At 46.1% G+C, this 15,604-nt stretch overlaps 1 protein-coding gene across 2 annotated transcripts in view; it reads right to left on the bottom strand.

Annotated features, from left to right (window-relative positions):
* Nucleotides 1-11,054, bottom strand: part of ESS2 (ess-2 splicing factor homolog) — a 63,244-nt gene extending 52,190 nt beyond the window's left edge. The window contains exon 1 of one of the 2 annotated variants that reach the window (XM_069756848.1): nt 10,830-11,054. In XM_069756848.1, the coding sequence (XP_069612949.1) occupies nt 10,830-10,982 (153 nt within the window). In that variant the 5' untranslated portion in view covers nt 10,983-11,054. The remainder of the gene's footprint in view (nt 1-10,829) is intronic. The other variant, XM_069756838.1, reaches the window with a different exon arrangement.
* Between the last annotated feature and the right edge of the window lie 4,550 nt (nt 11,055-15,604).

Raw genomic sequence — 15,604 nt, 5'->3', positions numbered from 1 at the left:
ACTATATTTTTTCCTACTCTCAGGAACTTTATCCGAGCTTCGAAAAGCTCGTAATTCCTCTCTAATCATGCTACGTATATCTTCCAAGACTCCTCACGTAAGGTGGATTCAATACATGAATGGCACAACTTTTTTAAATAGGTGTCCGGGAGCGGCTGAGCGCATAAGGCACATTGCTTATGTTTGGATTTCCCTGTTCTTTTAACCTAGTGAATTAGATAAAAGAGGGGAGTGTAATCAGCTTAAATAGAGTAGACAAACACTCACCCCTGAAGCTGTAGTCATAATACCGGCTGGAGAGGAGGAGACGGAGGCACAGATGGAGGAGCTGACCGGTCCGATCTTTTTTCTCTGGTGCTCTTGGAGGATGATCTGCGGCTACTGCTAGTCCGGCTTCCAGGAGTAATAGCGGTGACTTCAGCTGAAGGCAACGCTGTGTCCTGGGGAGATGCCATGATGGACGCCGGGTATCAGCGCCGGCGTCCTTTTGTAGATGGGGGCCGCAATCTTCTTCCTGCCGCACCCGGAAGTGACTACCACATCCGGGTTGCGGCTCTGCTGTGCGCGCCTGAGCCTCCACCCAGCAATCGCGCAGGCGCCGTCCTCCTCCTACGTCACCCCGGAAGTTGTAGCAATACTTCCGGGGGAGAAACAATGGGCCACACGCTGCCTGTGCGCCTCCCGAAGATGGCGAACCAGGGTCTTACCCAGCGGTCCGGTCCCTGCAGGTGCGCTGGATGATTCTCCGTGAGCCAGGCGACTCCCCAATCCTGGCCTCACGGTACCTGCCGACAGAGGGGGGAAGCTGCCATAGAACCCCCGACGCCGCTTCCAGCTCTGGAGCCCTTGCCGTCCCTATAAGGTAAACTGCGCAAGCGGCATCCAGGCTGGGAATCCTCTTCTCTCCCAGGTGTCTCCCGTAGGAACAGGAAACCAACTGTGGGAGCGAGGGGGACCGCCCCTTTTATTCTCTCCATAGGGTTTCCTGTTCCTAGGGGCGGATCCCCTCTCTCAAGTGGGTGCTGTCGTGGCGAAGAGAAAACAAGGGGATGACTTAAATATTGTCGATCGCGCTCATTTAGCAGCCTGAACTTACCACTTGTAAATGCAACAGAAATGTTTCTGTGTGATGGTGCAATGTGTGAGCATTTGGGGCCCCTCTTTAACCCTTTTGATGTGGGCTCCAGTGGTGAGCCCACATCTTTCTGGGGACATCGCTCTGAAGCAGCATTTAAATTGCGCTTCCGGAAATCGCGCTGGAAATACGCACAAAGGTGATCGCAGGTCACCGATGCGTTGGCTTGACACCTCTATGGTTGTCACTGCTGGCTTGCTGTGAGCGCTACCCAGTGGTCGGCGCTCATAGCAAGTGAGTAAATCTGCTTCATACAGGTTATCTGATCATCCCCTTTATGTAGCAGAGCTGAGTGGCAGCTATTGAACCATGCCAAAAGGAAAAAAAATAAATTAATAAATAAATAATAAATAACAATAATAATAATAATAATAATAACATATATATAATTGTCTAAGGGTCACTTCCATCTGTCCTTCTGTCTGTCTGTCACGGTTATTCATTCGCTGATTGGTCTCGCCAGCTGCCTGTCATGGCTGCTGCGACCAATCAGCGACGGGCACAGTCCGGAAGAAAATGGCCGCTCCTTACTCCCCGCAGTCAGTGCCTGTTGCCCGCATACTCCCCTCCGGTCACCGCTAACACAGGGTTAATGCCGGCAGTAACGGACCGCGTTATGCCGCGGGTAACGCACTCCGTTACCGCCGCTATTAACCCTGTGTGTCCCCAACTTTTTACTATTGACGCTGCCTATGCGGCATCAATAGTAAAAAATGTAATGTTAAAAATAATAATAAAAAAACAAAAACCTGCTATACTCACCCTCCGTAGTCGTTCGCGCAGGCCGCCATCTTCCGTTGCAGGTTCCGGCGGCAAAGATGGTATGGGAGAAGGACCTGCCATGACGTCATGTGACCGCGACGTCACCACAGGCCCTGCGCTAGAAAGACCTGCCATGACGTCACGGTCATGTGACCGCGACGTTATCACAGGTCCAGCGCTCATACCAACCCTGGGACCGGAAGCTGCCGTGGACTACAAGGGGCCCTCGGAAAGGTGAGTATATATTTTTTTAAAACTGTGACAAACCTGGCTGGGCAATATACTACATGGCTCTGTGCTGTATACTACGTGGCTGGGCAATATACTACGTGGCTATGCATATTCTAGAATACCCGATGCATTATAATCGGGCCACTAATAAATAAATAAATAAATATATATATATATATATATATATATATATATATATATATATATATATATATATAACACACACACCAAGGGTGGTTTGCGCGTTAACCCCTTAAGCCCCGAGGGTGGTTTGCACGTTAATGACCGGGCCAATTTTTACAATTCTGACCACTGTCCCTTTATGAGGTTATAACTCTGGAACGCTTCAACGGATCTTGGTGATTCTGACATTGTTTTCTCGTGACATATTGTACTTCATTTTAGTAGTAACATTTATTCGATATAACTTGCGTTTATTTGTGAAAAAAACGGAAATTTGGCGAAAATTTTGAAAATTTCGCAATTTTCCAACTTTAAATTTTTATGCCCTTAAATCACAGAGATATGTCACGCAAAATACTTAATAAGTAACATTTTCCACATGTCTCCTTTACATCAGCACAATTTTGGAACCAAAATTTTTTTTTGTTAGGGAGTTATAAGGGTTCAAAGTTGACCAGCAATTTCTCATTTTTACAACACCATTTTTTTTTAGGGACCACATCTCATTTGATGTCATTTTGAGGGGTCTATATGATAGAAAATACCCAAGTGTGACACCATTCTAAAAACTGCACCCCTCAAGGTGCTCAAAACCACATTCAAGAAGTTTATTAACCCTTCAGGGGTTTCACAGGAATTTTTGGAATGTTTAAATAAAAATGAATATTTAACTTTTTTTCACACAAAATTTATTTCAGCTCCAATTTGTTTTATTTTACCAAGGGTAACAGGATAAAATGGATGCCAAACATTGTTGTACAATCTGTACTGAGTACGCCGATACCCCATATGTGGGGGTAAACCACTGTTTGGGCGCATGGCAGAGCTCGGAAGGAAAGGAGCGCCATTTGACTTTTAAATGCAAAATTGACAGGAATTGAGATGGGACACCATGTTGCGTTTGGAGAGCCACTGATGTGCCTAAACATTGAAACCCCCCACAAGTGACACCATTTTGGAAAGTAGACACCCTAAGGAACTTATCTAGATGTGTGGTGACCACTTTGACCCACCAATTGCTTCACAGAAGTTTATAATGCAGAGCCGTAAAAATAAAAAATCATATTTTTTCACAAAAATGATCTTTTCGCCCCCAATTTTTTATTTTCCCAAGAGTAAGAGAAGAAATTGAACCTCAAAAATTGTTGGCCAATTTGTCCTGAGTACGCTGATACCCCGTATATGGGTGTAAACCATTGTTTGGGCGTATGGCAGAGCTCGGAAGGGAAGGAGCGCCATTTTACTTTTCAATGCAAAATTGACTGGAATTGAGATGGGATGCCATGTTGCGTTTGGAGAGCCCCTGATGTGCCTAAACATTGAAATCCCCACAAGTGACACCATTTTGGAAAGTAGACCCCTTAAGGAACTTATCTAGAGGTGTGGTGAGCACTTTGACCCAACAAGTGCTTCACAGAAGTTTATAATGCAGAGCCGTAAAAATAAAAAATCATATTTTTTCACAAAAATAATCTTTTCGCCACCAATTTTTTATTTTCCCAAGGGTAAGAGAAGAAATTAGACCACAAAAGTTGTTGTGCAATTTGTCCTGAGTGCGACGATACCCCATATGTGGGGGTAAACCACTGTTTGGGCGCATGGCAGAGCTCGGAAGGAAAGGAGCGCCATTTGACTTTTCAATGCAAAATTGACTGGAATTGAGATGGGACGCCATGTTGCGTTTGGAGAGCCCCTGATGTGCCTAAACATTGGAACCCCTCACAAGTGACACCATTTTGAAAAGTAGACCCCTTAAGGAACTTATCTAGATGTGTGGGGAGCACTTTGACCCAACAAGTGCTTCACAGAAGTTTATAATGCAGAGCCGTAAAAATAAAAAAATCTTATTTTTTCACAAAAATGATCTTTTCGCCCCCAATTTTTTATTTTCCCAAGGGTAAGAGAAGAAATTAGACCACAAAAGTTGTTGTGCAATTTGTCCTGAGTGCGACGATACCCCATATGTGGGGGTAAACCACTTTTTGGGTGCATAGCAGAGCTCGGAAGGGAAGGAGCGCCATTTGACTTTTCAATGCAAAATTGACTGGAATTAAGATGGGACGCCATGTTGGTTTGGAGAGCCCCTGATGTGCCTAAACATTAAAAACCCCCACAAGTGACACCATTTTGGAAACTAGACCCTCTAAGGAACTTATCTAGATGTGTTTTGAGAGCTTTGAACCCCCAAGTGTTTCACTACAGTTTATAACGCAGAGCCGTTAAAATAAATTTATTTTTTTTTCGCAAAAATTTTTTAGCCCCCAGTTTTGTATTTTCACAAGGGTAACATAATAAATTGGACCCCAAAAGTTGTTGTCCAATTTGTCCTGAGTACGCTGATACCCCATATGTGGGGGGGAACCACTGTTTGGGCGCATGGCAGAGCTCGGAAGGGAAGGAGCGCCATTTGGAATGCAGACTTAGATGGATTGGTCTGCAGGAGTCACGTTGCATTTGCAGAGCCCCTGATGTACCCAAACAGTACAAACCCCCCACAAGTGACCCCATATTAGAAACTAGACCTCCCATGGAACTTATCTAGATGTGTTGTGAGAACTTTGAACCCCTAAGTGTTTCACTACAGTTTATAACGCAGACCCGTGAAAACAAAAATTCTTTTTTTTTTCACAAAAATGATTTTTTAGCCCCCAGCTTTGTATTTTTACAAGGGTAACAGAATAAATTGGACCCCAAAAGTTGTTGTTCAATTTGTCCTGAGTACGCTGATACCCCATATGTGGGGGGGAACCACTGTTTGGGCTCATGGCAGAGCTCGGAAGGGAAGGAGCGCCATTTGGAATGCAGACTTAGATGGATTGGTCTGCAGGCGTCACGTTGCATTTGCAGAGCCCCTGATGTACCCAAACAGTAGAAACCACCCACAAGTGACCCCATATTGGAAACTAGACCTCCCATGGAACTTATCTAGATGTGTTGTGAAAACTTTGAACCCCCAAGTGTTTCACTACAGTTTACAACGCAGAGCCGTGAAAATAAAAATCCTTTTTTTTCCCACAAAAATGATTTTTAGCCCCCCAAATTTTTATTTTCCCAAGGATAACAAGAGAACTTGGACCCAAAAAGTTGTTGTCCAATTTGTCTCGAGTACGCTGATACCCCATATGTTGGGGTAAACCCCTGTTTGGGCGCACGGGAAAGCTCGGAAGTGAAGGAGCACTGTTTTACTTTTTCAATGCAGAATTGGCTGGAATTGAGATCGGACGCCATGTCGCGTTTGGAGAGCCCCTGATGTGTCTAAACAGTGGAAACCCCCCAATTATAAATGAAACCCTAATCCAAACGCACCACTAACCCTAATCCCAACTGTAACCCTAACCACACACCTAACCCAGACACACCCCTAATTCTAATCCCAACCCTAATCCCAACCGTAAATGTAATCCAAACCCTAACCCTAGCCCCAACCCTAGCCCTAACCCTAACCCTAACCCTAACCCTAACCGGAAAATGGAAATAAATACATTTTTTTTAATTTTATTATTTTTCCCTAAGGCTAGGTTCACATTGCGTTAGGGAAATCCGTTTAGCACTAGCGGATTGCGCTAACACAATGTCTTTTTAGGTGTCGTGTTTAGTGGTCGCGTTAACGTCCCCGCTCTGGAAGATCGGGGATCGGACCTCGGGCGCGCCGCGGACGCTGCAAGCAGCGTCTGAGGCGCGCCACAAAAGAATGGCACCTTGCTAGCGCGAGCCGAAAATGGCACGCTCTAGCGATGCGCTACACCTGAAAATCACATTGCTGTCAATGGTTGTGCTAACGGACCCGTTGCACGGCGTTAATTGTGACATTTTCGCCGTGCAACGCTGTCCGTTAGCGTTAACCCATTAACGCAATGTGAACCTAGCCTAACTAAGGGGGTGATGAAGGGGGGTTTGATTTACTTTTATAGCGAGTTTTTTAGCGGATTTTTATGATTGGCAGCCGTCACACACTAAAAGACGCTTTTTATAGCAAAAAAGTTTTTGCGTCTCCACATTTTGAGACCTATAATTTTTCCATATTTTGGTCCACAGAGTCATGTGAGGTCTTGTTTTTTGCGGGATGAGTTGACGTTTTTATCGGTTACATTTTCGGACACGTGACAGTTTTTGATCGCTTTTTATTCCGATTTTTTTGTGAGGCAGAATGACCAAAAACCAGCTATTCATGAATTTCTTTTGGGGAGGCGTTTATACCGTTCCGCGTTTGGTAAAATTGATGAAGCAGTTTTATTCTTCGGGTCAGTACGATTACAGCGACACCTCATTTATATCATTTTTTTTATGTTTTGGCGCTTTTATACGATAAAAGCTATTTTATAGAAAAAATAATTATTTTGGCATCGCTTTATTCAGAGGACTATAACTTTTTTATTTTTTTGGTTATGATGCTATATGGCGGCTCGTTTTTTGCGGGACAAGATGACGTTTTCAGAGGTACCATGGTTATTTATATCCGTCTTTTTGATCGCGTGTTATTCCACTCTTTGTTCAGCGTTATGATAATAAAGCGTTGTTTTTTGGCTCGTTTTTTTTTTTTTTTCTTACGGTGTTCACTGAAGGGGTTAACTAGTGGGCCAGTTTTATAGGTCGGGTCGTTACGGACGCGGCGATACTAAATATGTGTACTTTTATTGTTTTTTTGTTTTTTTTTATGTAAAGAAATGTATTTATGGGAATAATATTTTTTTTTTTCTGCTTTATTTAGGAATTTTTTTTTTATTTTTTTTTTTACAAGTGTGGAAATTTTTTTTTTTAATTTTTCACTTTGTCCCAGGGGGGGACATCACAGATCACCGATCTGACAGTGTGCACAGCACTCTATCAGATCGGTGATCTGACATACAGCCGGGCAGGATTAGAGCTGCAGCTGCAGCCTGATCCTGACCCGGAAGTGCTCCCTGCAGGACCCGGATGCAGCCCGGCGGCCATTTTGGATCCGGGGACTGCAGGGAGAAGACGCTCGGTACACGGTGAGCACATCACCGTGTACCGATCGTCTCAGGGAAGCCCGCAGGGAGCCCCCTCCCTGCGCGATGCTTCCCTGCACCGCCGGCACACCGCGATCATCTTTGATCGCGGTGTGCCGGGGGTTAATGTGCCGGGAGCGGTCCGTGACCGCTCCTGGCACATAGTGCCGGATGTCAGCTGCGATAGGCAGCTGACACCCGGCCGCGATCGGCCGCGCTCCCCCCGTGAGCGCGGCCGATCGCATATGACGTACTATCCCGTCCATGGGAATTAAGTCCCAGGTCACCTGGACGGGATAGTACGTCATATGGGATTAAGGGGTTAATGACCGGGCCAATTTTTACAATTCTGACCACTGTCCCTTTATGAGGTTATAACTCTGGAACGCTTCAACAGATCCAAGTGATTCTGACAATGTTTTCTTGTGACATATTGTACTTCATGATACTGGTAAAATTTCTTTGATATTACCTGCGTTTATTTGTGAAAAAAGCGGAAATTAGGCAAAAATTTTGAAAATTTCGCAATTTTCCAACTTTGAATTTTTATGCCATCACAGAGATATGTCACACAAAATACTTAATAAGTAACATTTCCCACATGTCTACTTTACATCAGCACAATTTTGGAACCAACATTTTTTTTTGTTAGGGAGTTATAAGGGTTAAAAGTTGACAAGCAATTTCTCATTTTTACAACACCATTTTTTTTTTATTTTTTATTTTTTTAGGGACCACATCTCATTTGAAGTCATTTTGAGGGGTCTATATGATAGAAAATAACCAAGTGTGACAATTCTAAAAACTGGACCCCTCAAGGTTCTCAAAACCACATTCAAGAAGTTTATTATCCCTTCAGGTGTTTCACAATAATTTTTGGAATGTTTAAATAAAAATGAACATTTAATTTTTTTTAACAAAAAATTTACTTCAGCTCCAATTTGTTTTATTTTACCAAGGGTAACAGGAGAAAATGGACCCCAAAAGGTTGTTGTACAATTTGTCCTGAGTACGCTGATACCCCATATGTTGGGGGGAACCACTGTTTGGGCGCAAGGGAGAGCTAGGAAGGGAAGGAGCACTGTTTTACTTTTTCAACGCAGAATTGGCTGGAATTGAGATCGGACGCCATGTCACGTTTGGAGAGCCCCTGATGTGCCTAAACATCTTATTCTAACTGAAACCCTAATCCAAACACACCCCTAACCCTAATCCCAACGGTAACCATAACCACACCTCTAACCCAGACACACCCCTAACCCTAATCCCAACCGTAAATGTAATCCAAACCCTAACCCTAGCCCCAACCCTAACGGGAAAATGGAAATAAATACATTTTTTTAATTTTTCCCTAACTAAGGGGGTGATGAAGGGGGGTTTGATTTACTATTTATAGCAGTTTTTTAGCGGATTTTTATGATTGGCAGCCGTCACACACTGAAAGACGCTTTTTATTGCAAAAAAATATTTTTTGCGTTACCACATTTTGAGAGCTATAATTTTTCCATATTTGAGTCCACAGAGTCATGTGAGGTCTTGTTTTTTGTGGGACGAGTTGATGTTTTTACTGGTAACATTTTCAGGCACGTGACATTTTTTGATCGCTTTTTATTCCGATTTTTGTGAGGCAGAATGACCAAAAACCAGCTATTCATGAATTTCTTTTGGGGGAGGCGTTTATACCGTTCTGCGTTTGGTAAAATGGATAAAGCAGTTTTATTCTTCGGGTCAGTACGATTACAGCGACACCTCATTTATGTTTTGGCGCTTTTACATGATAAAAACTATTTTATAGAAAAAAATAATTATTTTGGCATCACTTTTATTCTCAGGATTATAACTTTTTTATTTTTCTGCTGATGATGCTGTATGGCGGCTCGTTTTTTGTGGGACAAGATGACGTTTTCAGAGGTACCATGGTTATTTATATCTGTCTTTTTGATCGCGTGTTATTCCTCTTTTTGTTCGGCGGTATAATAAAGCGTTGTTTTTTTGCCTCTTTCTTACGGTGTTTACTGAAGGGGTTAACTAGTGGGACAGTTTTATAGGTTGGGTCGTTACGGACGCGGCGATACTTTTTTTTTTTTTTTTTACACATGTGGAAATTTTTTTTTTACTTTGTCCCAGGGGGGTGACATCACAGATCGCTGATCTGACAGTTTGCACAGCACTGTCAGATCAGCGATCTGACTTACAGCAGTGCAGACTTACCAAGCGCCTGCTCTGAGCAGGCACTTGGTAAGCCACCTCCCTCCCTGCAGGACCCGGATGCCGTGGCCATTTTGGATCCGGGCCTGCAGCAAGAAAGGAGGTAGGAGACCCTCGGAGCAACGCGATCACATTGCGTTTCTGCGGGGGGCTCAGGGAAGCCCGCAGGGAGCCCCCTCCCTGCGCGATTCTTCCCTGTTACCGCTGGCACACTCGATCATGTTTGATCGCGGTGTGCCGGGGGTGGTGCCGGATGTCAGCTGCGACAGGCAGCTGATGCCCGGCCGCGTTCCCCCCGTGAGCGCGGCCGATCGTGCTGGACGTACCATTCCGTCCTTGGGAATTAGGGCCCACTTCACATGGACGGAATAGTACGTCCAGTGGCAGAAAGGGGTTAAAATCTCCCCTTTCGCCCCAGTTGAAATAAAACAATAAAAATGAAGTCAAACAGACACATATTTGGTATCGTCGCTTTCACAATCGCCCGATCAAAAAAAAAAGCAGTAACCTGATCGCTAAATGGCATAGCGAGAAAAAAGTCAAAGCGCTAGAATTAAGTTTTTTTGGGTCGCTGCAACATTGCATTAAAGATGTAATAACGGGCGATCAAAAGAACGTATCTGCACCAAAATGATATCATTAAAAACGTCAGCGCGGCACGCAAAAAATTAATACTCACCCAACCCTAGATCACGAAAAATGGAGACGCTACGGGTATTGGAATTGCGCAATTTTTTATTTTTTTTTAACAAACTTTGGAAATTTTTTTTCACCACTTGGATAAAAAAATAACCTAGACATGTTTGATGTCTATGAACTCGTAATTACCAGGGGAATCATAATGGCAGGTCAGTTTTAGCATTTAGTGAACCTAGCAAAAAAGCCGAACGAAAAACAAGTGTGGGATTGCAGGTTTTCGGGGGTTTTTTTGCAATTTCATCGCACTTGGAATTTTTTTCCCGTTTTCTAGTACCCGACATGGTAAAACCAATGGTGTCGTTCAAAAGTACAACTCGTCCCACAAAAAAGTAAGCCCTCACATGGCAATAATGACGGAAAAATAAAAAAGTTATGGCTCTGGGAAGAAGGGGAGCAGAAAACGAAAACACCTCGGGGGGTGAAGGGGTTACACTTTTGCCCAGGGCCCCACTTTGCCTAAAACCGGCCCCGCATGGCTGATTGGAAAATCGACAATGCAGATGTTCTCAGAATGTGCCGCAATCCGTGAGGCGACCTGCAGCGGGCACGGACCAGGCAGCGGCCATGACGGTGGTCGCTCCAGCATCCTCCATGGTCCTCCCCGGCTGACCACAGACAGGTGACAGCTACACTCCGCTCACCTGGATGTACGTCTCCTCACACAACACTTGTTTCTTCGGCCTTTTAATGACAGCTCTCTCCGGGTCCTCACCGGGCACAGCGAGGGCAGTGGCCCCGTGTTTCTGTGTTACTAGAGCCCCGGTATGCGAGCTGTCCGCTCCCGGGGCCGCCATCCTCACCACAACGACACTGGACTGACTCTCACATAGCAGGAAACGGTAACCACTAGAACGGAGTTGATTTTTTGAGGGAATGACGTCACCGGAAGGGGCGGGGCCTCCTTCAGTCTGAGCCTGAGTCCAGTGAAGACAGGATGGTGGGAGAAGCTGTGTTGTGTTGAGGCTGCTGGTAGGAGAGGGGTGAAATACTGTGGACCGTGTACAGATGGGAGTCAGGGCTGTATGGAGAAGGGGGGATGATGAGGGGCTGTGGAGAAGATGAAGAGCTGTGCTGAGAAGTGGGGGAGATGAGGGGCTGTGGGGAAGATGAAGAGCTGTGCTGAGAAGTGGGTGAGATGAGGGGCTGTGGGGAAGATGAAGAGCTGTGCTGAGAAGTGGAGGGGATGTGGAGAAGATGAAGAGCTGTGCTGAGAAGTGGGGGAGATGAGGGGATGTGGAGAAGATGAAGAGCTGTGCTGAGAAGTGGGGGAGATGAGGGGCTGTGGGGAAGATGAGCTGTGCTGAGAAGTGGGGGAGATGAGGGGATGTGGAGAAGATGAAGAGCTGTGCTGAGAAGTGGGGGAGATGAGGGGATGTGAAGAAGATGAAGAGCTGTGCTGAGAAGAGGGGGAGATGAGGGGATGTGGAGAAGATGAAGAGCTGTGCTGAGAAGAGGGGGAGATGAGGGGATGTGGAGAACATGAAGAGCTGTGCTGAGAAGTGGGGGAGATGAGGGGCTGTGGGGAAGATGAGCTGTGCTGAGAAGTGGGGGAGATGAGGGGATGTGGAGAAGATGAAGAGCTGTGCTGAAAAGTGGGGGAGATGAGGCTGTGGAGAAGATGAAGAGCTGTGCTGAAAAGTGGGGGAGATGAGGGGCTGTGGGGAAGATGAAGAGCTGTGCTGAGAAGTGGGGGAGATGAGGGGCTGTGGGGAAGATGAAGAGCTGTGCTGAGAAGTGGGGGAGATGAGGGGATGTGAAGAAGATGAAGAGCTGTGCTGAGAAGAGGGGGAGATGAGGGGATGTGGAGAAGATGAAGAGCTGTGCTGAGAAGGGGGGATGATGAGGGGATGTGGAGAAGATGAAGAGCTGTGCTGAGAAGTGGGGGAGATGAGGGGATGTGAAGAAGATGAAGAGCTGTGCTGAGAAGGGGGGATGATGAGGGGCTGTGGAGAAGATGAAGAGCTGTGCTGAGAAGTGGGGGAGATGAGGGGCTGTGGGGAAGATGATGAGCTGTGCTGAGAAGTGTGGGAGATGAGGGGATGTGGAGAACATGAAGAGCTGTGCTGAGAAGTGGGGGAGATGAGGGGCTGTGGAGAAGATGAAGAGCTGTGCTGAGAAGTGGGGGAGATGAGGGGATGTGGAGAAGATGAAGAGCTGTGCTGAGAAGTGGGGGAGATGAGGGGATGTGGGAAAGATGAAGAGCTGTGCTGAGAAGTGGGGGAGATGAGGGGATGTGAAGAAGATGAAGAGCTGTGCTGAGAAGTGGGGGAGATGAGGGGATGTGGAGAAGATGAAGAGCTGTACTGAGAAGTGGGGGAGATGAGGGGCTGTGGAGAAGATGAAGAGCTGTGCTGAGAAGTGGGGGAGATGAGGGGCTGTGGGGAAGATGAAGAGCTGTGCTGAGAAGTGGGGGAGATGAGGGGATGTGGAGAAGATGAAGAGCTGTGCTGAGAAGTGGGGGAGATGAGGGGCTGTGGAGAAGATGAAGAGCTGTGCTGAGAAGTGGGGGAGATGAGGGGCTGTGGGGAAGATGAAGAGCTGTGCTGAGAAGTGGGGGAGATGAGGGGCTGTGGGGAAGATGAAGAGCTGTGCTGAGAAGTGGGGGAGATGAGGGGATGTGGAGAAGATGAAGAGCTGTGCTGAAAAGTGGGGGAGATGAGGGGCTGTGGAGAAGATGAAGAGCTGTGCTGAGAAGTGGGGGAGATGAGGGGCTGTGGGGAAGATGATGAGCTGTGCTGAGAAGTGGGGGAGATGAGGGGATGTGGAGAACATGAAGAGCTGTGCTGAGAAGTGGGGGAGATGAGGGGCTGTGGAGAAGATGAAGAGCTGTGCTGAGAAGTGGGAGATGAGGGGATGTGGAGAACATGAAGAGCTGTGCTGAGAAGTGGGGGAGATGAGGGGATGTGGAGAAGATGAAGAGCTGTGCTGAGAAGTGGGGGAGATGAGGGGCTGTGGGGAAGATGAAGAGCTGTGCTGAGAAGTGGGGGAGATGAGGGGCTGTGGGGAAGATGAAGAGCTGTGCTGAGAAGTGGGGGAGATGAGGGGCTGTGGGGAAGATGAAGAGCTGTGCTGAGAAGTGGGGGAGATGAGGGGATGTGGAGAAGATGAAGAGCTGTGCTGAAAAGTGGGGGAGATGAGGGGCTGTGGAGAAGATGAAGAGCTGTGCTGAGAAGTGGGGGAGATGAGGGGCTGTGGGGAAGATGATGAGCCGTGCTGAGAAGTGGGGGAGATGAGGGGCTGTGGAGAAGATGAAGAGCTGTGCTGAGAAGTGGGGGAGATGAAGGGCTGTGCGGGGAAGGTGGGATGATGAGGGGCTGTGCCGTGCGGAGAATTGGGGGGATGATGAGGGGCTGTGCAGCGAAGGGGGGATGATTGGATGATGAGTGGCTGTGCGGCGAAAGGGGGGATGAAGAGGGGCTATGCAGCAATGGGGGGATGATGAGGGGCTGTGCGGCAAGGAGGGGATGATGAGAGGTTGTGGGGAAGGGGGTTGGTGAGGGATTGCGGCAAGGGGGGATGATGAGGAGTTGTGGAGGGGCTGTGATGAGGGGGTAAAGTGACTCGTGAGGCTGCATGTTGGTGGTGTTGTGGGAGAGGGTGATGTCAATTGTGTGCTTTATGTTTGTTACTTATCTCTAAAGTGTAAAGTTCATTGTTATAGACTTGTATGCATAAATATATTTATATCTTTCTCCTTTTTGTAAGACTTATTTGTTTGTGTTTTTAATAAAATTGAGAACTGGGCTGAATTTTTATTTCTATATTCTAAAGGTTGGGTTATGTTCACACATTGCTTTTTGATGGGGAAACAATCTGCAGCAAAGTCCTCACCAGTAGACCCGCACTAAATCATTTATATTTCGCTGACAATTTCTTTCCTGTCTTGTCCTCTGTAGCATTTAGCATATTATTCGGCATAGAAGAGGCAATTTTTCCCCACAAATTTGGGAGGAAAATTTTGGTGTGTCTTATAGTCCGAATAAAGCTTACGAAGAATGGAGGGCAGTAGTTGTGGAGTGGGGTCATAGGAGACAGGGGCATGAAGCCAGCAGCAGAAGTGAGGAAGGCTGCGCAACCTCAGCCGAGCATGTACCGCCGCAGGTGGCCAGCTTCCTGAAGCTCACCACCAGGAAATCAATGCTCCTCTCTGCCTCACCGCTGACACCCCTCCTTTCAGCCCAGGACCCTCAGCCTTGCACCACTGGTACACCCACCAAGGGCCTGCAGCATCACCCCATAGGTAAGCTACCGTTAATTCGGACTGTAAGGCAGACCCTCATTTTATTAGAAATTATTATTTTTATATTTATATTTTCCTCACCAAAATTTGAGGTGCCTCTTATGGTCCGAAAAATACAGTAATTTAAATAAAAAATGTAAATAACATCATAATCGCTTATGTAAACAATTTATTAGGTCCCAGCAGTGTTTCTTGGTGTACATCGGCCTTCTATGACCCATACAGCCTGGTAAGTTGTAGAAGTCATACATTTATTATGGATTTTTATTAAAGGGCCATCAGTTGCTGAGGGTGTGAATGCTGGTGCCCCCTCTTCTCCAAAGGATAGGTTCTGGCAGAGGTCACACTAAATATTTTACAGAGGGTTAAAAATACTACCCCCCCCCCCTCTCCACCCCCAATTTGCAGTAACTCAAATCTATGTACATAGTATACATTAGACCTGGGCATAGTACAGGACACATCTGGCCCTCTTACCTGTTCCTGTCTTGCTCGAGGACTGAGGCAGCCAAAGGGCCTGAAAACAGTGGCCCACGGGCTGCACCATGCGATCGCCCTCTCGGCGACCAGTTTCCAACCTTCTAGAAATGAAAGTACATAATGAAAATATGGCAATTTTTTGCCATGTCTGTAAAAAAAAAAAAATTAAGGTGTCTGTGATTTATTTTTTGTAAGCTGAAGAAACTTATGCAGATAATTTTTGAGTAATTCTCATAATTTTACACTGAATGCAGCTATCTGCATATCAGAATTATGGACTGTAGATATGTACCATTTACAGCCATAATGAGTTACGATTTTTCAATGTGTCCATGAAATATTTTTTTGCATGTCTGATTTTTTTAATTAGCTGTCCAGAAAAAAATAAAAAGTCAAGTTGGCAATCAAAGCGGCGTCCCAATATATAATGGAGGAGGTAACCCTACCGCCATCCCAATATATAGAGGAGGCAACCCTACTGACATTCCAATATAAGGTGGAAGAGGCAACCCTACCGGCTACCCAATATATATTGGAAGAGGCAACTTTACTGGCGACCCAATATATGGTGGAGTAGGCAACCCTACCAATGTCCCAATATATGGTGGAAGAGGCATCCCCAATATATAGTGGAGAAGGCAACCCTACCAGTGTCCCAATATATGGTTGAAGAGGCAACCCTACCGGCCACCCAAT

Source organism: Ranitomeya imitator, chromosome 1, assembly GCF_032444005.1.
Source record: "Ranitomeya imitator isolate aRanImi1 chromosome 1, aRanImi1.pri, whole genome shotgun sequence".
Taxonomy (NCBI): domain Eukaryota; kingdom Metazoa; phylum Chordata; class Amphibia; order Anura; family Dendrobatidae; genus Ranitomeya; species Ranitomeya imitator.
The sequence above is the reverse complement of the archived record's forward strand: the minus strand, read 5'-3'. Positions and strand labels throughout refer to the sequence as shown.